The sequence below is a fragment of the Brachyistius frenatus genome, unplaced genomic scaffold (assembly GCF_029030835.1).
Source record: "Brachyistius frenatus isolate BFR_SWC_R1_liver_20210118 unplaced genomic scaffold, ASM2903083v1 Contig_76, whole genome shotgun sequence".
Taxonomy (NCBI): Eukaryota; Metazoa; Chordata; class Actinopteri; family Embiotocidae; genus Brachyistius; species Brachyistius frenatus.
Window position 1 is genome coordinate 1,589,005 of NW_027210675.1, and position 26,216 is coordinate 1,615,220.

General features: G+C 44.7%; 1 protein-coding gene across 2 annotated transcripts in view; it reads left to right on the forward strand.

Moving 5' to 3' along the window:
• The window catches only part of fut8b (fucosyltransferase 8b (alpha (1,6) fucosyltransferase)), an 82,011-nt gene extending 73,096 nt beyond the window's left edge, over window positions 1-8,915 (forward strand). For both annotated transcript variants that reach the window (XM_069708590.1, XM_069708592.1), the window contains exons 8-10: window positions 7,008-7,184; window positions 7,283-7,433; window positions 8,543-8,915. In XM_069708590.1, the coding sequence (XP_069564691.1) occupies window positions 7,008-7,184; window positions 7,283-7,433; window positions 8,543-8,881 (667 nt within the window). In that variant the 3' untranslated portion in view covers window positions 8,882-8,915. The remainder of the gene's footprint in view (window positions 1-7,007; window positions 7,185-7,282; window positions 7,434-8,542) is intronic.
• Window positions 8,916-26,216: the final 17,301 nt, after the last annotated feature.

The following is a 26,216-nucleotide window of genomic DNA, read 5'->3' on the forward strand; positions in this document are numbered from 1 at the left end:
GGATCTGATTTCAGTCTTTGATATCACCTCCGCTTTTATTCTGAGTACCTAGCGTTGTGTCATCTCCACAGATTCTTGAATGTCTGTTTGAAACTGCCTCATTGTCCGCTGCGGCGTAATTGAAAAGTATTCACCGGTGTGAGGTGATCAGTACCCCCGAGGGCCGTGCCTCGTGGGAACGCACGCAGCCGACAATACTGCGAGTCACTTTCGATAGCAGCTTTTTAAGAAGCATGTTGGAGGTGTTTAGCTTTTTATTTACTTGTTTACTTTTCGCTGCATCCCCGTCAGGCGCTCAGTCAACCAACATGCATGTGTTGTCTGCCAGCCTCTCGTTGCTCATGAATAATTTCTCCCAGCAGCACTTGGAAACTGGATCAAATAAGACTTTGCAAATAATTCTCCGCAGTTGTTTTAACCTACTTGGTCTAGTAGGTGGGAGGAGCCTACCATATTAGGATAATACACATAATAGCTGGTGGGCTGTCAATCATGGGAAAGTATGTGAAATGACTTTCAGGCACTTTGCTGAGATTATCTAAAGTTTCTGCGCCGTCCCACGAGGCTGACTCCACCCGCCTCGTAGGGGAAGTAGTTTAAAATGAACGCTAAGAGTTATTTCTTAATAGTTCTGTGAAGTCAGAGCCTGGTTTAGTTCTGTCATCCTCTTCATAACTCTCTCATCCATATGTTCACAGTCTCTGTGCCAGCTTTTTGCCTTTCGTAACTTCTCTTTTCTTCCCCTTCTTCTTTACATTTCGCTGCGAGCGATCGTCGCCGGCCTCCCTTCGCTTTTTCTGTCCTGATCCGCTCAGTTCTCGCTCCCTCTTGTTCCGCTCTCTCTTTCTCTCCCTGTCTGTCTCTCCCTTTTCTCAGATCCTCTTTGGTTTTTACCTCTTTGCCTTTCATCACACCGGTAGCTACCGTCTCCTTCTCCCAAGCCCTTTTTGACTCTCCGCCCTCCCCCCCCCTCTTTCTTTTGGGGGCAATTTCTTTTATTTTTTTATTTTCTCTGTCTCTTTCCAACCCGTTCAATCTCCCCGTCCTCTCACATCCCCTCATTTGTGATCGTTCCTCCGTCTTCATTTGTTCACGCTGGTCCAAGATTTTTCAATTTTTTTTTTTGATATTTCACACTCAAGTCACCCTCATGTTCCCCAGGCATACATCCAGACCCACGATTCTCTCGTTCATAGTTTTCCACACATCTCTATCACTATTCCTTTATGTTTCCCACTCTACCCTCCACCCCACTCCACACACACACACGCACGCACGCACACGCACTTTATATCCCATTCTTTTCTCCCTCCACATCACTCGGGAAAGGGTTATTGAAATGAAGCGCTGGGAAGAACAAAGTTTTTATCCCTTTTTTTTTTTTTTTTCCACTTCCCTTCTCAGCTCTTGATACATTCACTCTACTCGGCTCTGCTCCGCTGTTGCAACAAAGTGCCTGTGTGCTTCTATCAGCACTGTGGGGGAAGGCGATATAAGTGTGTGTGTGTGTGTGTGTGTGTGTGCGTGTGTGTGTGTGTGGAGAAGGATGGTGATGGTGGTGGTGGGGGAGGGGGGGTGAATATGAGTTGTAAAAGTGTGGTTGAAAGAGATCCATAGTGTTGGTGCGAGGAAAAGGCGAAGAGGGCGGCGGTGGGAAAGGCAGGAGCTGACGGAGAGAGCACCGAGGGGGAAAGAAAGGCAGCCTGTCCCCAGAGCGCCCAACAACTGCCAGCCGACCCCCACATGCCTCCGTCACCACCGCTGCTCCTCTTACCCGCTACTCCCTTTGGACACGGGTTTGCCGGAAGGCTGGGAGCCACGGACTAAAAGCAGCCATCAGCATAACTCTATCCTGACACGATTTAATGCTGCCTAATGATGGCAAGGAATAATCAGAGAGAAAGAGAAAGTAGAGCCACCGCTTCCATTGCAGATACAGCAGCATTATTACCATGGCATCGTGGTTACCAAGACAATTTACTATATATATCTCTTATAATGCCAGGCGTATTCGATGTGGCTAGACCTTACAATAACATTATGAAGAAAATCTCTCTCACCTCTCTCAGCTGTGCAAAACACAGGTAAAAATATATTTTAAAAGAAAGTGAAAGAAAATCAATGACGTAAACATCTATATAAGAATATGACTTTGAAGATGTGCACTGGAAACTTGTTTTCTCCCTTACAGAGACTCTGGTGCATCAGCAGCAGCACATTTTCACAATTTGTAAGAGCTTCCTGTTCGCTACTTGATGGATGTTATTCATGAAGTGGACTCTTAATGCTAAATCCATGCTTCAGTGGTAAGAATTTAAGCTTGCATCAATTTAAACGGAGTTTTTGGCCTCTTTGCAGAGATGGAAACAACCTTTAAACACAAACACTGACAGTTGATATTGCAAACGTGTTGGCCAACAGTAGCTAATGTAAACCCAAGCAAAGATTAGCTTTCATTTCAAGTTGTATTCCTGGCCACATTAAGGAGGTAGCTGACCTCTGTGTCTAAAATTGGCAGCGATGAGAGTGTTGAGAAAGAGTGAAGCAAACAGGAGAAGCGCTGGACCGTAAAAAAAAAAAAAAAAAAAAAAAAAAAATTTCCTTAAAGGCGCTAAAACGCTTCATGGAGTTGAGAGGAATGACAGTCACATGATCATATTCTGTGTGCCCACTTTCACATATACATATACATATATATACATGCCTTATGGCACATCGTTAATGTAAAATTTAGTACAACTTTATATTGAAAATGTTCACACAATCACGTCAGTACTCTACTTTCACTAAGTTTGATTTATTTATGACATATCTCACGCAGCTGGAGAACAAATGTGCCACAATCTATTATATCACACGTCAGTCACACGTGCAGTTTTATATCTGCAGTATGAAAGGAAAACAGTTGAACGTATGAGTGGACAAACAGAAATTTAGATGCCTCCTTATAGGAGAGGAGGGCTCGCTGTTCGATGTGGAGCACGTGCTACGGCCATCCCTGTCAGCCAATACCAGTCCATTTGAACATCTTTGGGAGATTTTTGGAGCGATGGGATCTCACTGTCTTGCCGCCATTGTCAAAACACCAAACATGAGAGTATCTTTTAGACGTGTTAGAGCTGCGATTTAGGGTCGGGCGATGTCTGCCAAACTGGCACATGAAACGTCTACGAGGAGCCGTCGCATCCAACTTTCTTTTTTTTTTTTTTTTTTACATTTTAGGTGTCGGATTCTCTTTCAGCTCCCGAGCACGCCGGTAAATTATCAACACATCTTAACGATTGACGATTCAAACAGTGTCTTGTTGGTTGAAAAGCTCCGAGACACCTCCATGCTCCTCGGAACAAACTGCATCTCGCTCCCGTCGCCAATCAGGAAAATGTGTCTACGCAAAACTCAGGAACTCTGCTTTGCTGGAAGGACTGACTTTATTTTTGGCACAAAATGTGGATCATAATACAGATGTAGCGCGACATTCGCAGATTACAAAGTCCACCCGGCTTTGTGCCGATCAGCACGGTTCCCTGCCTGTCTGCCCCCAAAAATACCCCAAAACCCAACTAATTCACAGAAGTTGAATAATGCTGCATTCAGGGGCGGTCAGAAAATATGTTTATTAGTATGGTAGAGGGAGAGTTGTCCATCTACCCAGTCCTGCAGTGGTTCCCAAACTGTGGTACTCATACCACTGGTGGTACTCAAGAGTTTTGCTGGAAGGCCTAACAGTTACATTCCAGCTAAAAAAAAAAAAAAAAAGTATTTTAATTTCACTTTATTACCGATAACAGTTGTTCCATACATGCACATCTCATTACAATGATGTCAAAATTCTTCGTTAATCGTTTAAATATTCTGGAACTAAAAGCTGCCGGGTCGGAGGACGCTACATCTGACATAGCACAATGCTAACGTCAGCTTCGGGCAGTCAGAAGCGCTTCGTACCCGCTGTGGGAAGCGGTACATAGTTGTACACGGTCAGAAAAGTTTGGGAACCTCCGTGTTAGAGATGCTTGTACGATCTATACTGAACCCATTGAAGCTCGTCTGGAGGCTCGTCATAGCTCCCACCGCTTATTAAGACACCCTACGTTGGCTTTTTCTTCGATTTGTCATCACCTATAATCATGAGGAGTCTTCAGAGATCGATCTTAATAACAACTTTGACGTGGTTTTGATGACAAAGTGCACGTTGCAGTTACGACACGTTCTTCTAAAGATTAAAATGCTGACGGAAGCTACGAGTCACGGGTTGCTGTTCGTCCTCTTCTTTACAGGCGGCCGACGAGGCGACCGGAACGCCGAGGTCGCTCCCAGACAAATCATTTATTCAGTCTATATGCCGTCGTCACAATCTGCCTGACTCAGCACCGGCTGTGTCGAGCGTGGGCGTGTTTGATACCTTAATGTATTCCGCAACGCCCACCGTGAGAACGGCCCTGCCTTGCCAATACTGCGTGAAATGGGTAGAAATGAATTGAGCTATTGTGCCGGCGGTGTGGGAGAGTGCGGGCGGGACGTGAGGACGAGACGGCTTGAGAGCCGAGTCGTACCTCGGCGCGGCCTCTTCTGCTCCGACGAGAGAGAGAGAGAAGAGGGGCGATAAATAAAAAAAAATAAAAAAGGTTCTCGGGGGACAAAACACGGCAGACATGAAAGCAGCAGAGGAGAGAGGGACCCTGACAAAGGATGGAGAAGCCTGATGTCAAGACCTCTGTTCGATCAGACGCAGAGACCGAGCGAAATACTCCCGACACCCACGTCACCCACTCTTGTCAGCCTCCTGTTCTCACCTCCATTCTTTTGGGGGGGGGGGGGGGGTTATTTGCCACGTAAATAAAGGCGGGCATCCCCATGTAGTCGCTGATTGATCTCTGGCCGGCGGTAGAAATTAGGAGCGGCCCCGTCTTACTCACCACCACCCCCACCACACACACACACACACACACATAGTGGCCGACAGATCCTGAACGGGGGAAGGAAAAAGACTAATGTTCTTCACGTAGGTGCCTCCAAAAAGCTCCTGATCCTGGATGTTCCCGTGGAATTGCTCCTTGGCCAGCGGTAGACAGCCGGTTGTACTGGGCAGCTTCCATGGTGGAACTCTATGAATGTGGAGAAATGTGGGGGGAAAGTACATATTCACAAAAAAGTGAAGGTTAAAATTTTTTTTTTTTTTTTATTCTCCTCTCAAATTTGGAAAAATGTCATTTGCTCCTTTCGGCCAGAAGTCACAATGCAGACGTAGCTGGGTAGTTTTGTAATTGAATAGTTCTTGATGGGGGGAAAAAATTGCGTTTTGGGCATCCATCAGTTCGAGGAATGCGTCTGTGTCAGAAGAGGAGTTCCCCTTCCCGCTCGCCCTTTGTTCTGTCTTCAAGCTGTGCTCTTTTTCTCAAATGTGCGGCCGGTGACAGCTCTCTCTCTCTTTGTCCTTCCTCACTGGAAGCAATGACAAGGACAGCGAACAAAACACAGTTGGATTGGTTATTTCTATTCCTGCCTCCGTTTCTTAAACGTCCTCTCTGGCTGTCACCGTTTGCCTTTTTCTTTTTCTTTTTTTCCCCCCCCCTTATCTTCTTTCCCATCATTTTTGGTTTGTGTTTACGCCACACAATGGAAATATTCCCCAAATATGCCATTAAAGTTCAAGTTTCTTTTTGGAGACGAAATTCTGCTGTGAACATGTGAATTTACCATTACTTTGATAATGGTGGTAAAACTGGGCTCTTTTATCTTCACTGCGTGTGTGCATTTTAGAAGTGAGACCCTCTCTTTTGTTATTTAATAATCAGCATTTAATAATTTTCCCTTACCTTTTGTTCATCCATTTTTTTTCTTTTAATACTTAATATAATAGCCAACAAAATGTGTCTTCTTATTACATAGAAAGTGTTGTATTTTGTTTCAAATGCGCCACTTTTTACTTAATAACTCACTTTGTAATTCAAATTAGAATGGGTGTATTTCTGAATAAAAATAATAATTTTCCATGGTTCAGCATTAAAGCACTTTATACTTGAAAACACAAGTGGATCTGAATGTTTTTGGTTTTGCAGAGCTTCATTGTGTTAAACAGGAAGTTGGCGTATCAAGTGTCTCTTAATTTTGAGAAAAAACGAGCGCTGCGGTATCCGTTTTTTTTTTTTTTTTATTATAACCGCACCAAGGTATAAATAGGACGATGGTAAATGAAGTGAATGGTGATGTCTTGGAAGTTTGAATTATACATGTCGCAGCTGTGAAGTTGCAGCAAATGATCATTTTCATTATTAATTAAATAGCCGATTCTTTTCTCAATATTTCACATATAGTAATTGTTTGGTCTTTAAAATGTCAGCCAGTTAAATATCCTTTTTTGGTCTGACCAACAACAGTTCAAATTTAACATGATAGAAAGGTAAAGTATTCAGAAAATACTCACATCAGACACTTGTGAATTTTTACATTTCGGTTTAAAAATTTACCTGAACAGTTTTTTTAGTTGTACGAATTGTTACAGATTCAATCTTTCCATCAGCATTTTCTAAATCTTGATGTTATCTTTCAGTTTGAAGGACCGTGGTTCCTCCAGCCATCCAAACACATGAACCGTGCATTAAATTATAGAAGAAGGTGTTACACCACCATAACTGTAAGAAATGCCCTTAAGCAAGGCACCTCACCCCCACACTGCTTCCTGGCTGCCAACTGCTGCACACGTGTGTGTGTGTGTGTGTGTGTGTGTGTGTGTGTGTGTGTGTGTGTGTGTGTGTGTGTGTGTGTGTGTGTGTGTGTGTGTGTGTGTGTGTGTGTGTGTGTGTGTGTGTGTGTGTGTGTTCACTACTCAAAGATGGGTCAAATGCAGAGGTCAAATTCCTGTTTGTAAAATACTGGCAAAAAGTGAAGCTTCTTCATATTTTTCTTTGGTATTGCTTTCTTTTCGATCACCGATTTTAAATCGAATTTTAGTTGTGAGATACACACCGAGTCTGTAACCCTTCCCGTGTCTCCGTCCGTCTTGTCTGCAGAGTCCATGTGAGGCGGACAGATAAAGTGGGGACGGAGGCGGCCTTCCACCCGATAGAGGAGTACATGCTGCACGTGGAGGAACAGTTCCAACATCTGGCCAGACGTGTCCACATCGACAAGAAGCGGGTTTACCTGGCCACCGACGACCCCTCCCTGCTGCAAGAAGCTAAGACCAAGTCAGTGTGTGTGTGTGTGTGTGTGTGTGTGTGTGTGTGTGTTTTGCTGCATCGGTACGTGACCGTATTCGAGCTGCTGTGTTCACGTCCCTTTTCAGGTATCCAGACTACGAGTTCATCAGCGATAACTCCATCTCGTGGTCGGCAGGCCTCCACAACCGCTACACTGAGAACTCGCTGAGAGGAGTCATCCTGGACATCCACTTCCTGTCGCAGACCGACTTCCTCGTCTGCACCTTCTCTTCGCAGGTCAGTTCATCCAGTAGACATCGTGAAGCGGTGTTTTTTTGTTGTTGTTGTTTGTTTTGTTTTTTTACATAAAACTGATAAAAAATTCCTTTCTTCTCAATTTTTTTTCCATAATGTGCAACAGTTAGAAATAGATGATTGTTTTTACAAACAAAAAGAACAAGATCCTGTGTTTCAGGGCTCTCAGCCACGTCAGCCTCTGTTAGGTCATATAAAAAAAAAACATCCAACCATCTCCATGTCAACTCTACTGACAAAGATCTCGCAATGTGGCTGAAAAGTGGCATTTGTGCCAAAAATATTATGACAAGTACAAATTTTAAGATCAAAATTCAACCTCTAAGCTCAAAACAGTTTGTATTAATAATAATTAGAGGGAGAGGAAGAAGATTCAGGTCAATAAACGAACTCCAGCAAGAAAGGAGAAATACAAATTTTAATAGCGCACATACAAAAACTGGGAAAAAAAAAGATTGACAAATGAAAAACAAAACGATAAAAATAGAAATACCTTGATTATAAATTAAAAACACTGCTATAGAAAACATCATCACATCAAACTAAAAAAAAAAAAAAAAAAAAAAAGCCATTTATGTCAAAGCTGTAGAAAGATAATTGTCGGTTCATGTTTCCGGTTTGTCACGAGGCAAACCAGAAGCGATTTGACAATCGCTGTCGTATGATTGTGAACGTCTGTGTCCCATTTTCTCTCACATGTTTCAAAGTAAAGGAACAATTAGCCTGCTTCTTACAGCTTTGACGTTACAGTGGCATTTTTCATCCGCCGTTCTGATCATCTCGGCTTCTCAAGTGCTGTTTTATAGTTACAACGCCGAAGTGGTTAGGCTTCCTGCCAGCCCTGAAAATAATATGCGAGCTTCGTAATTCCTATTCACATTCTGGGCTTATTAGTCCACTTCAAGGATCTAACCGGGATGAGTCGCTTAGCACATTTTATCCCTCTTTTAGCTGGACTGAAATGAAAGGTGTGTGTGTGTGTGAGAGAGAGTGAGGAGTCCTTTTGTTCCACTTCATGCTTTTCGAACAGATCTTCTTCATTTATAGATCTCACTATGAAAATAACCCCCCCCCCTTGCTCGTTTTCTCAGGTCTGCCGCGTGGCCTACGAGATCATGCAGACCCTGCATCCGGACGCCTCGTCCTTCTTCTACTCCCTGGACGACATCTACTACTTCGGAGGTCAAAACGCCCACAATCAGATCGCCATCTACCCGCACCAGCCGCGCAACAGCGAGGACATTCCGCTGGAGCCCGGCGACGTGATCGGCGTGGCCGGCAACCACTGGGACGGATACTCCAAAGGCATCAACCGCAAACTGGGCCGCACCGGCCTCTACCCTTCCTACAAGGTCAAAGAGAAAATCGAGACCGTGAAGTATCCCATGTACCCCGAGGCAGACAAACTGCTCAACTCTCAAAAGAAGTAAAAAAAAAAAAAAAAAAAAATGAAAGAAAAAAGAAGATGAAAAATAGGGGAGATAAATAAAAAAATAAAAAATTTAAAATAGGAGAGAAGGAGTGAGGAGAAACACGCGGTCTCCGATTCCAGGGAAGGAGGCTGCTTTTGTACAGAGGAGAGAGGCGTACTCGGCGCGCTGAGCTGAGAAGAAAAGAAAAAGCCTGTACCCAGGGGTGATAGGAATGAAAATGCACTCTGTGTGTTTATGTGTGAGTGTGTGTGCGTGTGCGTGCGTGCGTGTGTGTGTGTGTGCGTGTGTGTGTGTGTGCGTGCGTGTGTGTGTGTGTGTGTGTGTGTTTAAATGCCTGTGCATATGTCAGGTCATGGAAGACTTGCACCCTACCACTACTCCCCCGCCTGACGCTCCTGACGTCGGGTCTGTAGAGATGTAGATGTGAACATCGATTTTAAATAAGAAAACAATTCAAATCTACACAACTGACCGAGCTCGCTCTACCGAGACGACACTGGGACTACTGTAAGACTGGCACACACCCCCCCCGCCCCGGAGTGAGCGCCTAATCAGTGACTGAGAAAAAGAAAATGATAAACTGGGAAAAAAAAAAAAAAAAAGTGTTTTGATTTTTATTTAATTCTTTTCAGTGGTTTTGTTCTAATCTTGCCTTTTTATTTTCCTTTTCTCCGTTTTTTTGTTTTTGTTTACTGAATGTACTGTACCTTCTTGCCATGCTCACCGCTGCCCCTCCTCCCTCCCTCCCTCCTCTTCACTGTGCTTCCTCCACCTCGTCTCTTCATGTGCAATTAATTTTACGAAAACCACGTTGTGCTTTTACCAAGTGTTTCTAATGGTCTTAATTTTGTATGTATGGGGCTTGTGCATTGTATACTGTACAGTGTGTGCGTGTGTGTGTGTGTGTGTGTGTGTGTGTGTGTGTGTGCGAGCGAGAGGATGGATACATGTGTGATCAAGCGTGCCTGTGTGTGTTGTTTTAAGTCTAAGGGGCCATGTCATGACCAGGTGCCTGGTTACTGGCGGTTGGTTTTTAATTTTTCTCGCTCCCCCCCTTCCCCCCTCCTCCTCAACACAACCCGAATAGTGTTTGTGTGGCCGGCCGGAGCCTGGCGGTGACAGCGGGTGGGGGGGGGGACTGTCCTCCGCCCCGCAGCACTTGGAAACAATGGTGAACTCCCAAGTCGCTGCGCCGGTGACCTCCGGTGAACAATGGTAAGATTTATGTGGAGTCTGGTGAACTCATGGTGCACACGCCCCACGCACACGCGCAGACACAAGAGCCGTCCCGAGGCTCACCGAAAGAAGCACTCCACTGAGATAATGTCCTTTTCAGCATCTTTGCTGTCTCTTCTGTCCAGCCGTTTGTTTCGATCTTTTTTTTTTTTTTTTTTTTTTTTTTTTACTTTTGCTGTTTTCAAATAAATGAGGAAAATATGCCTATGTTTAAAAATAGTAACACTATGTCATATCAAACTCCCAATCATGAAGGCTTTTTTTTTTTTTTTTTTTTTCATAACTTATGTTCTTGGGCATTGTCTTTGATAACCACAGATCGAATAAACTTGAGAAACCAACATGGCACATTTATTCCCCCCCTTCATCCCCACCCCGCTCCGGTATGATTCTGTTCACCATCTGCTTCACTTCGTCTCTTTAACGGGCGACACCTGCTCATTCAATCAGGCTAAACAGGCTTCAACTACTTTACACACATTAAAAATGCAGAATCAAGGCTTTTTTATTTTCTGTTTTTTTCTTTTTTTTTTTTTTTTTTAGATTTGAAGAGTTCATTTCCTGAAGGGCATCTATCTATTTTTGAAGAGTAGAAGTCATTACCTGAAGTTCATCTTTTTGATATCTCTGTTTAAAAGAAGCACCCTGCCTCTAAAACCCGATATCACTTTGGTATCCAATGATTATAGCTGCCTCTTATCTTCAAAAAAGCAGCGGCAGTTTGTTTTATAAATCATTCCGGGAGAAAGTGAATTCATTTTCTCAGCAGAAACTCTTAAATCTGTCATTGATTTACATTTCAAACTGACGACCGAGATCAGTACTTTCAACAGAGACGTTACCGGCCTTCATTTAGATATTGATTTCGACAGCTACATGACATTTCTGCCCCACATACCAGACATTTCTCCCCGCGGAGCCACAGTTCAGGTACAGGCATATCAGTCGACTTCCTGCTCGTGTCTCGCGTCCTATTTCCTACTTCCTGGACGTCTTAATCGTTTATGATCTTGTTCTCCGTGTCTTATTTATGGGCTGTCTTGTTACTTTCTTACTCAGGGGGCTCTGGGAGTTTCATTACCGATCCCACTTTAATTTCGATGCTGATCTGCATGCTTCATTGGACACCCATAAGGAAAGCCACAGCAGCAGTAGAGGAGATGAGCTTTTTGGTGCGAGTGAGGGAGAATAATAGTTTTATTGGGGTTTTTTTGTTTTTTTTTTCTCTCGTGCTTGACAACAATCCGCAACCAATTTAGCCCACGCTGACAAAGCGTTCACAATGCACATACAGCGCGCAGCAGTTCATTGAACATCTCTTTTCACTGGAAAAGAGTCCCTCGTGGGCTTTGTAAACGCACACGCTAACTGGAGGGCACTTTAATTAAAATACACTCGTTGCTGTCACAGTGGCCTGTAACAGTCGTTTAAGAGAGACGTTAGTTCAGTTAATTATTCTGTTAATTGGCCGCCGCTCCTGATAGAGAGCAGTCAGGAGTTTTTTAGTTGGGTTTTTTTTTTATAGCAGGCTGCTTTCTCTCTCTGCATTTGGTGGTCTTAATTGTTGAGAGCATTTGTGGGCCTCCCACATAAAAGTTGGGACCTACAAGGGAAACCGTCCCGTCCGAGTGCCTCATCCGTTTACCAACGCGTGCCGACAGGGTAAATTGTCCCTCCGCATTGCTTTACAGGACGGGTCCAAATTTTGTTCCAAGTCTTGTCTTTTGTCACAGAGCCACGGACGAACAGAATGAGTGACTTGTCGTTTCCTTCGCTTACGGGTCACGAAGAGATTCTCTCTTCAGGCGTCTACGGCGTAAGAGATAAACAACAAAACCCACAGTCCTTTCTTTCCTCCCTGACGGTGTTTCCTGGCTGAGCTGCGGTGCAGGAGGATAATAACAGCTCTGTGAGTCTGTATTTAGGCACAGAAGTGATTTGATTGAAATGCTAAACATCAGCGTGCCCACGTGCAGATGTTTAGCAGGTAATGTGTTAGTTTAGCCTGCTAACATGGGGGACATTTTTCTCATTAGCATTAAGCACGAGCTGAGGCTGATGGGAATGTCACAGATCTTTCAGGGGGTTGGTGATGAAATAAGGTGTCGGGCGCGAAGACATTTTTGCACGATGGGAAATGAAAAGCCAGGGGTCGCCAAAGTCCTAATTTATCCGCCAGAGACCTTGAATATGTGATTCAATTTCAGAGCAACTTATCCAGGATTTGTCAGGATGTTTCGGACTGAACCAGAATTGCCTGCGGCGACGTAAGAAGAGGATCGCCCAAGACGGCAGGAGTCACGTGGGCTTGTGCAAAATCTTCCGGCAATCCACGAGATAGTTGTGGAGATGTTTTGCTTTGGACCAAAGTGGTGGACGGACTAACGTGGGCATGAAGGAGGCCATGCAGCCAGGAGATAACCATATATGACTTATACATGACCTCTTGCACTGCAGTCGCCTGGGGAGGGGATCACTTCACAGATATAGACGCTTAATAAAAATGGACACAGTCTCCTGGTCTAAAAAGTGACGCCAATGAGGAGGTGACTTAAACTGCAATGCCACCAACGGCCACTTGGCTCCAAATATATGACTCGGCTTCTCTCGTCAAATACAGTGATTGGTTTTTTTTGTGTTTTTTTCCACAAGTCATAATGGTGTCATTCATTAAATTCATTCATTTAAATGATAAATTCATTCATAAAAATAATTGCATCATTACTTGTTTGATTGACAGGTCTGTGTTGCCCTCAGTTTTCCTGTATAGGTGGGCGGGGCATAGCGTCCTCAGGTTTGCCAAACAGGCAACATGGTCACATGACTAAACAGGGATGAAAGGCGTCTGGGACTGTGGGGACCAGAGGCCTAGTAAAAAAAATTTTTTTTAAAAAAGTGCTCGGTCAGCTTCCTGGTAAGAACTGGACTGATTAAAGGGATGTAAGTCACTGGAGAACACTAGAACCAGGAGGTGGCAGTAGAGCAACACTATGGAAGCAAGCTGCCTTTAAAAACCGAAGAAGAAGAAGAAGGCGGCAACATGGCCGCCGCCCCCTCGAGAAATCTCTACTCCTACTGTCAGGATCCAGAAAAGTGACAAACAGCCTCGTCGTCATCCATATAAACCAAGACAGGGACGAGATGGAGGTCAGGATGTTGCGTAAAGGTAACACTATTTGTACAAAACATCTTTACACGTTCATGTTCTGTCACCATTTCTTGCAGTTAACATTGAACAGCCAGTGAACGAGGTCAGCTCGACCAACCCAGTCGGGCTGCTGCTCATTTCTTTTTCTTTTTTTTACCTCATCAGTGCGTGCAGCAAGGCCGCGCTTTCCCGCTGGAATATTTGGAGTTCAGCGGGTATTTAGGTGTAGTTTCCCACTTCCCAGTTGCCCACGAGCAAACCGCCCCTCCATGTGGACCTTCTTCACGGCAAACATTGTTGTCTCGTTGTTGTTGTTGTTGTTGTTGTTGGGAAGGCGCCGGTGCGTCAACGATGACTTTCGCGCAGGTTTGCTCCGCTGTCACCGTTTTAATCGAGACACTTTGATGGAACTCAAAATTTGCCGGGTCCGCGGAAAAAAAGGTCTGCCGGCTTCGCGTGAAACTCCTCCGGAGGAACCGCCGCGGGCACCTTCGCAGACGACGCAGCGAGGAACCGTCAAACCCTTCGGCGCGCGGGAATGTTGTTTCAAAACCATTTTGAAAAAAAAATTAAAAAAAATGGGAACCCGACGCGGCCGCGTATCGCCGATGGACACACCATAGAGAGATAAGTTATTATTCTATAGAGATAAGTGGGTACGCCGTCGCCTGCCCGAATCCTAATCCTGTAAAGGGCGGCTGAACTAATTCCGACCGACTCATGGAGAAGGAGGGAGAGAGAGGGAATGGAGATGACTATTGTCGTCCTGGCCGGCTCCAATCAGAACTCCGTCGGCGCTGCGGTAACAAGCGAAGTCTGCCCCGCGGTACCCGGCCCACATCAAAGCTGAGGGGAGGAACTCCAACAAGAAACTGTCAGGTTTTCTCAAGGCAAAGAAGATTGTAGGTGTCAATCTTCCTCCTCCTCCTCCTCCTCCTCCTCACCGCCTTAAATCAACCCGGCAATCGGGTTGCCGTTTTTTTGGGGGGGATTTCATAAACTCTGCGTTTTTAATCCCACCTGTTATCTCGGCTCGCTGTGAGCCTCGTTCTGTAAATCCGATCCGCGGCACGGAGCGGCGCCGACTCGGGCGCGTGAGGAAACGCGTCGTCGCTCGGAGGAACGAAGGCATTTTGTTTTGCCACTCGCGCTCAACCGCGATCCCAGCTGCAGATCCAGTAGATCAGGGGTTCCCGTGGAAACCCCACTCGCTCTGAAGGCAGGCGGGTGTTGTGACGGAAAGATCCTGGCGATGAGTCTGGGCAGAACGTTGACCGCGTCGGTCCGAGATACCACTTTTTTTTTTTTTTTTTTTTTTAAATCGGGAGAGACTCGCACGAGAGACGGACACGGGGAGCGATTCAACAAACTTATTTTACACGGTGCGCAAAACACGTGGAAGCTGAAAAGTTTGAGAAATGCGTGACCCCCCCCCCCCATCCCGACATCACATTAAGAGGGTCATTATGTCATCAGGTGTGCAAGAATACCCCCCCCCCCCCCCCCGCCCGATGGCGTCCAGACGCCGGTGGCGGAGAAGGAAGGAAGATCTGGATGGAGGACGTCTGACGAGCTGCCTGGATGCTGGAGGTGAGTGGGAGGGGGTTGTCTTTTGAGTCACTTCTTAAAACGTATTTATTAGAAACTCCTGCGTGTTTGTGACCGTTTTTAGGTTGTTCGTCCGTCCTGTTCTCGCGAACGCGATACCTCGGGAAGGAATTCCTCCAAATCGGGCGCAAACTTTCACTCGGACTCGAGGATGACCTGACGACATCATGGTGGACAAAGGTCAAAGGTCGCTGTGATCTCACAAATCGCATTTGTTGCCATAACTCAAGAATTCAGACACTAATTGTGAGAAAATATAACTCGGGTCTAAAAGGATAAAGTCATGATATCGTGTATAAAAAAAAAAAAAAATTTTTTTTTTTTTTTTTTTTTTAAAGTCGAAGGTCAACTTCACTGTGACATTGTAATGTTCGGCAAAAACTTTCCTCTCCATTATTCAACACCATAACTCAGGAACAGAAGAGGAGCTTCGGACCATATTTCACATTTTGTGGAATATAAATTGGAGACACTAATCTTGGGTGTCCACCTTGAAACTCCTCATAGTTTCGATCTTCCGTGCCGTCGGTGTGAAGACGCGCGAAGCATCAACCCTTTAGGATTCCTGACTTCTTTGCAGCTACATCCACATTTGAAGTGTTGTCTGCTGTCATGGCGACAACTTTGTCTTCTCTGAGTTTATTGGTCGAGCTTGTGAACACATATATATATATATATATATATATGTGTGTAACACTAGATTTTAAAAGAGCTATACAAATTAGACTTATCATTATTATCAAATATTTACCAGCAGCAAAAAACAGGGTTGTGATCTGATGTCGGAACGAGCTGATGAGCTGAGTTGTGAGCGGGTAGACGGAGAATGTAAATCAACAGTGTAAGCATAAAGACTGTTCCCGATTGAACTTTCACTTGTGTACTCTGCCATGCATTGCGCCGACATTATTTTTAGAACAAGGCTGAACAGATGAGGGTCTAATCTCAATATATATATATATACAGTCTATTACATTTTCGTATTCCCAGCAATGGCAGTCTATAAAAGTTCTACGTGTTTGTCACCCTGCGAGCCGAACAGTAGGCGCTACAAGATTTAAAGTACCTGCCGCCGTTAACGTTCAGATCGTGTCGAGAGCAGCGTGCCGATTTTAAGTCCAAAAAAAAAAATGTCGGCAGAGCGCTCTTAGCGACGAGCTGTTGACGGTTTCCCGAAGAACGCAGCTGGTCCGAGAGCTCGGTGATGTCACCGATAATTGAGCTGCAGTCACTCGACTCTGTGGAACTTCCTTTTGTTGTGAAACAGACAAAGCCCTTTGTGTTACCAGCATGATGAAGACCGAGTGTGTTATTAGAAGTGATGTCATAATAATGGCATATTAATGCGCGATAATGAAGGCAGTGAATATGTCATTGTGATGATAAGCAATGGTGTTTTAAAGGATAATTGTGGTTCATGACAGAGTCACTCATTACCCCTATTTTTAATAACAACAATCCACAGCTCAAGTGAACTGACGAGACCTGAGACGCCTGTGATCGGGTGAGAAAATAGGAATTCAGCTTTTAAACAAACTCACGGGTTATTCAAACCGATTTAGTTGACAAAAAATGGTGGCAAACTATAAAACGATTAACCAGACAGTCATGTTTTAACATGTTTTAAAGTTTAAAGGCGGTCTTCGACCATTGATTTAAGCATAATAACTGTTGTAGTACTGTACGTGAACACTATTAAAATGTGCTATAATCAATCACTGCCTCTAACCAGTTTTACCAATAGATACAATGGTTTAGATCAGAGGGATGTTATGTATCCCAAAGGTTAAAGGTCAACTTTAATGTTTACATTATAGTACCGCAAGTCAACAAAACGATAGGCCAATAAAAACTGAATTACATAACTTTATATTGTTATTAAGCCTTTTTCTTTTTTTGTTTTTGCAATAGTTAACTTTACACTAGCGGAGTCTGTCTGTGCAGTACGTTTCATCATCGCGCCTTGCAGCCCATTTGGTATCTTACCAAAGCGTGTAATGCAAAACCTTCAGTCCACTACAGGACGCCGTGTCAGTGTCACGCTTTGCCCGGCCGTGACGTAAAAAGCATAAGCAGTTTGACCAAGGTCGAAGAAGAAGGTCATGTGACGGGGGTCAATTTAAAAAAAAAAAAAAAGTACAAAAGTCCACGCAAGGTGGTTGGCTAGAAAGAGCAAATCCTGGACTATCACCCAGGAGACCCGTGTTGTAGTGCGTGAGACTAACCCCAACCACATGGTGGGGTTTTTTTGTTTTTTTTTACAAACGACGTGTTTTTTCACTCTTAGGTGATGCAAAACGTGACGCCTGTAATGTCCTTCAACAACAATATTTAAACTTTTAATTACAGGTACAATTTCAAAGTAAACCGTCATCACCTCCTTTCTCATGTTTCTTTCTTTGTGTAACTTTCTAATCTGTATTAAGGCTTATTTGTGCGTCACGTGGACAAAATGAGAGAAATCGGGCTTGGACCGAAAATGGCACAACACAACAGCGCGACTCGTAAAACAAACTAATGAGGGACCCTGTCTAACTTTATCTCCCTGTGATAACGCTCTCTGTAATTAACCACCACTGCCTCTGTGCCTGATTTACATAGTCTGGTCAAACGCTCGCTTGTTCACAGCTCGTCTGAACATCACCCGTTTGGAGTGCCGTGTAGTCCTCTCCGATGCCACTGACTACTTTAGGGACTGCAGTGTTATCGTACCAAATCTAAATCGTGGCCAAAGCTGCAAAACACGGCCCCGGTTGTGAGACGGCGTATGTCTTTAAAAAAAAAAAAGAAGCCGTCTTTCACGCTACAATTCTGCCCAGATGGTGATGTCACATCTTACAGTAAACTAATGGGCAGTGTGTCAATGGGACGTCTGCTCGACTGTAAAGCACAGAGAAATAACGTTCCCGCGGTAACGTCCGCCATCCCTCTGTGCGTCTGTGTTGAAGCCCACTGCAGCCGCAGCGGAGAGGAAGAGTCCGAAGCTCCCCCTCCCTCTCCGCCCCCCCCCCTCTCCCTCCCCCGCTGCTGCCTGCAGGGTTCAGCCCGCTGTGATGACCATTAGCGTCTGGCTGAGGCTGCAGGAGATAACAGGTGATTTAAGGCCCTGTACCCCAACACAGCCAGAGAGGAATGGCCGGCTGCTGCTTATCTCCCCCTCCGCCATACTCCACACACTTTTACATTAGGCGCCCCTATTCAAAGCCATCTGTCTTCCCCCGTCAGCGTTTGATAAAACCTCCTGCGTGCTTCGCGAAGGGGGAGAGAGGGGGAGGGGGGAGAGACCGAGGAGAGACACGTCGCCACTCCGCCCGCGTGCTTGTACGCGCAACAATTCGGGAGGATCCACGGCGGAAGTTGATAACGCCGTCATCGGCCGAACACTTTACCCACGCTGACTTGGAGCCCGCGGCGACGCAGCGGGACTCGACAACAACAGCTGAGCAAAGCGCACGAGAGATACTGTAGCTGGTTGTGAAGAGAGAGACCCGAGTGTTTAACATCACCCCTGGACTAATTGTAAATCAATCGTGTTGGCGAGATGAATGCGGTGGGGATAATAACCGCCTCGGGCGGCGGTGCATCAACCATTCATGGACAGGGCCGTACACTAATCACAGCAGGTGCACCGATGAGGGCTGGTAAAAGATGTTGTGATGCCTCGACGCAGACAAACGGCATTGTGTGTCGGTGACGGCTTTCTGACACTGAACGGCGCGGCGACAGTGACACAAATATCACTCCCACTGATCGCTCTGAAGGCTTTGGCACGTCCATTGACTGGTGACTCAATCTTCATGCCGCAACATATTGGGCGGCCTCCAGCGGGACACGGGATTACTTCATCCTTCTTGGATGCGCATATGAGAGGCGATATCTGCTATCTTCAGGGCACGGGCGGGAAAAATGCCCGCTATCTTGAGGAAAACACGCTGAAGATCCGGAGGAGGTCCGATGTAAAGACGGCGGAATTCAGATGTGGAGCAGGACTTGTGTAATTGCCTTGTGTTTTGCTTTTTTTTTTTTTTTTTTTTTTTTTTTTTTTACCCCGTAGTGGCTAAGTGGGCAGTGGCTGTCTTCCTTTGCTCCCTGCTCTGTAATTATGGTGTCATTGTGCGACAGCAGAATAGCCTCGGCAGCAGCTAAAGGACAGAAAGTTCTCTTGTCTCTGGACAAACTAAGAGAGTAGATTCTGTTCTTCCTCTGTCCTTCGGCCTTTCCTTCCCCTCTCTCGGTCCTCCATCTCCCGCTCGCTTTTTTTTTTTTTTAGCCTCTGTCCCTTCAAAACCTGCTGACCAAGCACGAGTCCAGAATTACAATTAACTGCGTTGCACAGGGTTAATACCTTTTTGCTCCATCTTATGGCCCAAGTCTTGAATGCACGTTGCTGCTGGTGGAACTGCATGAAGTGCACATACCCACTTTTTGCTTCCACATACACTATTTTTTATTTATTTATTTTTCTTACCTCGCATACACGAAACGTTCTACATTCACATGTCACATTAAAAGCTTGCAAGGTAAAGGCGGTACGTGTTCATGTTTTCTAGGTTTACGGACGAAATGGCAACTCCTGGAGCTGCGGTGAGGAATATGCTGTCATCTCTGATGGGAGTTAAAGACCTGCACCCCCAGATGAGCAGGCTGAATGGATGCCGAGGTGACTGCAGATTTAGAGTCTACCACCAGGCTCAACTAATGCTGGATCATCTACACTATATTTTTGCCTGATAAAAGGGTTATCGTGTCAGATTAGGCTTTTATAAAGTCACGCACGTCCGCCATGGCAAATGACAAAGTGCACGTTTGGAGGTGCCAGGAACCAACTTTTAGAAACAAGAATGTAAATAAGCACCAGCGTGAATTAGTTGGAGTTTTTCTTTAAATATTTTGATTCACTTTCGGACGCTTGGTGGGCCGCATTTCTGGAGTGCCGTGTCATTAAATCCCACGCAGGACTGAACCGATATCCTTCAAAATTCTCCCAGTCTGTCAGCACGGTAACATTTACTAATTAGCTCGAAACACAACGTACAGCTCTGGGTAATGGGAATGTCATTAGTTTTGCAGTTATGTGGCCATGAATCAGAGTATTGAACGCATCAACATTTCATGATGTCGCTGAGGGAAATTCAGAAAGTTATTGAAAGTCCGTCAGACGGGAGGAAGAGTATTTACACCAAACGTCACCGTGATTCATCCTGTAGTTTCTGAGGTATTTCGGTGCGGATCAAAGTGGCCGATCGACCAGCTGACGCCGCCGTCCTCGGAGTAATGCCGCCGGCACGGCTGAAAAAGCTTCAGACGGTGCGGCCGTCGTGCAGGCCGCCGTGTGCATCCCTGCCCGCGCTCATTTCAGCTGCCTCTCTTCACATCTGCTGCACATTTGTCTCCATCTCAAACGCATAATGCAGAAAAGCAAGAGTCTAATTGCGCAGCATGGTGGAAATTGAAGCTCTTAAAAAAAAAAAAAAAAAAAAATAGAATTCTTCCATTAACCCCGGGGACATGATGGACTGTGCTTGTGGCGTTTCAGTAGAAATGTATCTGCTTTTGCCAGTTGGCCCCCAACCAGCAAAATACTTATTCATAAAGTTCTCCAGCTATGATAAATCCACTGCCAGGCTTCTTCTCTTTTTTTTTATAGACCCCCCCAGAAATATTAACTGGACTGAATTCCAAAAAAGGTTTCACTGTCAGCTTGATTGTGCATAGTTTAATCATATGTTAATTCAGGCACATGTATCTGACATCACCCCACAATGATCCAGTTAATATTAGAGGAAGCAGGTGTAAAAGGAGCCTTGGATGAAAGGTATTACCTATAAGCCTCATTATGAATAAGCCCCAAATGTTCCCATCCATGTTAGTCATCGGAGTAATTCTACTGAGGATATTTTCGCCACCATTTACTTTTGTCTCTCTTTTTAAAAGGGATTAAAGGATAGTGCTTTTAGCTATTTTCAGGATGTAACTCTTTTATTTTGGCGGATAACTAAAAACCAGTTTTGTTTAATCTTGCAAAGCACAATGTTCCGTCTTGTCTCCAGCCTCACCATCCCTCTAAAGTTGGTCTGTCAGGAACGCTGGGCTGTAAGACATGAGCATGTAGTTCAGGCTTTTGAAGCTCGCCCCGGTGAAGGTTTTATAATTCCAAGAGGAGTTTTTTTTTTTTTTTTCCTTCTTCTTCTTCTTCTTCTCCGCGTGCATATGGGTGAAGTCATGGAGTCTGGAGCTTCGATTAGACATGCTGTTAGATTACTGCCTCGAGCTCCGGTCTCCCTGTGATGATGGCCTCGCCCTTGACCCGACTCTCCGTTGTGATCTTAGCCACTGTCGTCTTGGGTGTAGTAAAAGCTGCTGGCTGCAGTGTGTGTGTGTGTGTGTGTGTGTGTGTGTGTGTGTGTGTGTGTGTGTGTGTGTGTGTGTGTGTGTGTGTGTGTGTGTGTGTGTGTGTGTGTGTGTGTGTGTGTGTAGATGTGTGAGGACAAACACGTCTATTGGGAAGCATGCAGGTGCACGTTAACACATGGCTGAGCTCTTGTACACATTTGTGGAGGTTTTTTTCTGTTTTTGATGACCTGGAAAACTCATTATGCCCCTTTGATTGCTGTCCCCCCCCCCTCCCCACACACACACACACACACACACACACACACACACACACCTGATCCCTCCAACTAGTCTATTGTTAGCCCTGCAGATTGTGCATTGGCTTGTATTTCAATATGGCCTTGGTGACAGTTTCCAAAATCAATGGGTGCTTTTGCTCCCTTTTGTCGACGCCACTGAAAGGACATACAGCATATAACTTTCTGTTTTATTCTCAGTTTGGTGTAATTTTACTCTCGACACACATCACAGCTGGTGTCAAATTGTATTTCAGCCAGAGTGTTTTCTCACAAATGAAAATGCTCAAATGAAAACCTTGTTTCGATTAATCAAACATTAAGCAATATCACATTGTTAACTGCAGTTTCGGTTTGAATTAAGAGCCCAGACAGTAAATTAACCCAACTCTCGCACATGGCGGTGTTCTTCTTCTCATGCCCCCATTCAGAGCAGGGAGACTTCGCCTGTCGCCCTCTCTCAGCGTGAGAGCGGCTTGAAATTATGAGCGAGTATTTATTAGGATGCCTGAGCACGCTGCTCATCAGCTGCACAGTGGGGGTTATTTCATCCCCAAGTTTTGTGGAAAATTCAGGTTATTCATATCATCCAAGATGTTTGCCAATTTACTTAACACCCGTAACGTATCCGCAATACCCCGAAGCAAACAAGCTGCCTGGCTGATCATGGGTTACTCACCGAGAGGCTGATTCCACCGCTGTCAGTCTCCATGCAACATGACATAACTCTAATGTCACCCAGCCGGGGGAGCGCACGGCGGAGGTTCAGTAATGCTTCTGGGTTTATTAAACTGCATGCAGCTAACCCCGTTTCACTCGAAGCTCTTCAAAGGGTTGTTTCACCTAAATTACAGCAGCGTCTTTTCTTACCTCGAGTTGTGTTTTCTTTGTTCTGATATCGGTCTCTGCGTTTGAGTGCACTGCGAGAGTGCTGATCCCGGTAGTGAAAAGTCCGAGTCTCAAGCAAAAAAAAAAATTGCCATGCATAGGAACAGATTTGTTTTTATGTTGAGATATTTGAGAAATATAAAATGAACCATCTGCCAATTTTCTCAGCATTTAACAGCAAAGGTTTTGCTTTGAGGTGGCAAATTGAGTATTTGGCATCATTATTCCACTATTTTTTTACCACGATTCCAGCTCGGGCATCACGAAAGAGCGTTTATTACACCTGTCAGTCCACTAGATACGGTGTCAATGCCTCATTTAAGCATGAAATTCCACGCATGAATGAGCAGACTCAAAGAAGGAGGTCATGTGACACGGTACGAGTAAGAAAGAACAGGTAAGGAAGAGGTTGAAGGAGGCTGAACTGAACAAACATGAGACTTTTACCCAGGAAACCTGTCATTTAAGTAACTGTAGTAAGTAACATAACATAATGTATTAACTTACCGGCATGTGAGCTGTCACATTTGTCTAAAATGTTATTATATTCACATTTGTTACATTTTAAAAACATCTTCACCGTTCCTGTTGATAAATACTTGAACGAACCATTTGCGTGTTACGTTTAAGGGTTTAAAAGTCTCCATTAGTGTGTAAAATTGTTCCTCTTCAAAAGCAGAACAATATACAGTATAAAGGCTCCACTTTGCCTTCTGCAGATCAACATAAATATACCGTAACCCTGCTGCAGATTATGATGGGGACGTAGTGCGTCTGATGGTTCAACCTGAATAATGAGATGGAAAGCAGTAGTGTGCTGGGCTGTGTCTTCAGATTGTCATAGGATTAATTTAGTTGAGCTTTTATTCATCCCGGCAACGTTTTTGCTGAGCAGGCATGTTCTTTTGCATACTTGCTTTTTTTTTCTTTTTTTTTTTTGGCTCTGCTCTACTTTATCGTCCGACTCCTATATAGCAGATAAATTTCCACCAGGGAGCTGCCCAGCGCAACCACGGAGCTCCACTGTCAGCTGCTGTTCTTCACAGAGACAATTCGGCATCAAATTTGTCGCTCAAAAGCACCTCGGGAGCAGTAAGGTGGAGCCTTATTTGTTCTCCAGCAGGTCTGAGAGAGCCAGCAATTATTTGTCTCGCCTGTGGAGTGGGACAGGACAGAGGAACTTTCAACCTCCCTCTAGATTAATAATGCGGTGACCACTATTCAGACGGCTAACCCACGCCCCACGGAGCCTCACGGTATGTTGGTACCTCCGTGCAAAGGCGTTACCCGCCGTCTCCTGTGGGCCAACAAGCCGGCTAAGAGTTCACAGCGCAGAACAACAACAAAAAATCCCAGTCTTTCCTTCCCGAAGGGGTTTTGTGCACCGTCTCCCGTGCGCCGCTGCTGCAGAGAGCGGCTGCCACACAAGGGTGTCATGATCAATATTCCTGAGAGTGCCTGCCAAGGCTCCTCTGAGATGAGGTAAAGACAGATCTTATCTACTGTGTGTGCGTGTGTGTGTGCGCGCGTGTGTGTGTGTGTGTGTGTGTGTGTGTGTGTGTGTGTGTGTGTGTGTGTGTGTGTGTGTGTGTGTGTGTGTGTGTGTGTGTGTGTGTGTGTGTGTGTGTGTGTGCGTGTGTGTGCGTGTGTGTTGTGTGTGTAAGAAAGAAGAAGAAGAGGGGGTTGTGAGACACCGCGAGTGAGCAAGAGAAAGACAGATGGAGCCAGAGTTAGATGGAGAGAGTTCGACACCGACTGAACAGCCAGGCTCCATCGGAGATAAATGTAGGGGGATGCACGCTGAATAATTTATACACGCCAAAAATAAAATCAAAAAAACCTTGTTCTTGCTCCTTACAGATGGATGAGTTCCCTGGTATCCCGGGAGACCTGCAGACAAAGTAGCGAGGGTGGCAGACTGTGCTGGGACAAAGCAGCACGCAGGTCTTACCTTTCATCCAGCTGACATTAGTGCCACATGATTCATTGCTGGCTAATGAACGTTCATCTTTCAACATGGAGTACATTCAGATTAATTTGGCCTAACTGGTATGGATTTGTAATTAAATAGCACAGAGGTGATATTGCATGAAGCGCAATTTACTCTTTGTGCTCACACAGCCTGCAAAATCTGAATCTGAAAATATAAAATGACACCGGTATATTATTTTTTTTTCCAATGGTAGCGCTGTAACCACAAAGTAGCTTTAAATGTCAAGACAGTACTTTGTATTTAAAGTAGGTAAGAATCCGTTAAGAATAAGCCCACAGTACATTGCCGCTTATTGTATTTTTAGCACGGAGACTATGAAAAAAAAAATCCAACTGATATACTGCACAGTATAAACCACACAAATGAGATATTTTAGTGGAATAAAAATGTATGTTGTGTACATGTTTGCAAAGTAGATTAATGTATTTAAACGTCAGATGAATCTTCTACTTTCTGCGCTTCATTCGACAGATTTGCAGTCTTTGAAAAAGGAGTGCTCCGTGTAATATAGATATCAAGTGCACTCAAAGCACGAGGAGGCCCTCGGGCAACTGCAGGTCACCCGACACATATCGGCAAGGTGCAAATGGCATCTCTTGACCAACAGGAAGCTCGATGGTCTCATGAGTTTAAGACCACTAGTTGTGACCTTTTAGGCGTGCCAATAAGAAATTGTTCAGAGTGTTGTGATTTCTCCCCACACATCCAGGGAGATATTGGTTTGACCTAACAGAGACATTAAAAAAAAAAAATATATATATATATATATTAAAAGTCCTGACAGTTCTCTCTAATGTCATAAATTGGAGGTTGTTGTGTTTTGATATTTGGAATATATAAGACGTTCAAAGTGTGTTCGATTTCAGCACTGAAATGTTGTTAAATGTTAAGAAAATATCTTTTTTTTTTTTGTTGAAATGAAATATTTTATGTAACATTACATATATCATGTTAGTTACTTTCCATAAATGTTACAAGTAACTTGTGTTATTTAAAAAAAAAAACATCCATGTTGACTTTTGCTTTCTCACAGACTTGTACACTGATGTCCTGTGGGACAGTCCTGTGGGACGTTCCTGTGTTTGCTGCATCCAACCTCCTCCCCGATTCACTTTCTTCCTTTTCTACTCCGTCAAAGCCGTCAGAGATACGCCCAAGGTTCCCTTGGGCGTATCTCTGACGGCTTTGACAAAATGGCAGTATCTGACACCCTGGGAATGAGAACGGGCTGGTACATAATACTAAAAATGGATGGTGATGGATCAATTATGTATTTACAAGTATGAATACAAAATGTCTGCCTGATCCTCATTCTTTATTCACAGCTCTATTTGCAGTTACATGCAGTTTCAAAGTCTTAGTCAGCATCTTTGGAAAGACACTTTATTTGCTTTCTTCCTGTAAAAGAGCAAATAAAAAGTCAGACTGTGCCTTTAACAAACGCGGGGCATCCTGACTCTAAAAGCAAAAGCAGACCAGATGGATGGAGATCCAGAGCCCAAGTTTTCTGGGGTCAAAGAAAGTTGAGAGTGAAACATCGCTGCTGGCGGAGAAAACTTCCCGAAAGTACCGACTCCAGGGATTGTCCCCTAACAACATAGAAGTCAGGATGTCTCATTGCACCTTTTGGTGTTCTGTCCAAACTCTCGGGTCACCGAAACGCGGCCGGCACCGCGGGCAGTTTGTTGTGCTTAAGATATCGCTCACAACCAACACTTCCTCTTACACAGTGGGATTTTCCAGACAATCTGATGAATCATATTTCATTGCAAATTTTTGACCTGCAGAGTTGGACAAGCAGTGGTGTCTGTTCTCAAATCTTACACCTGA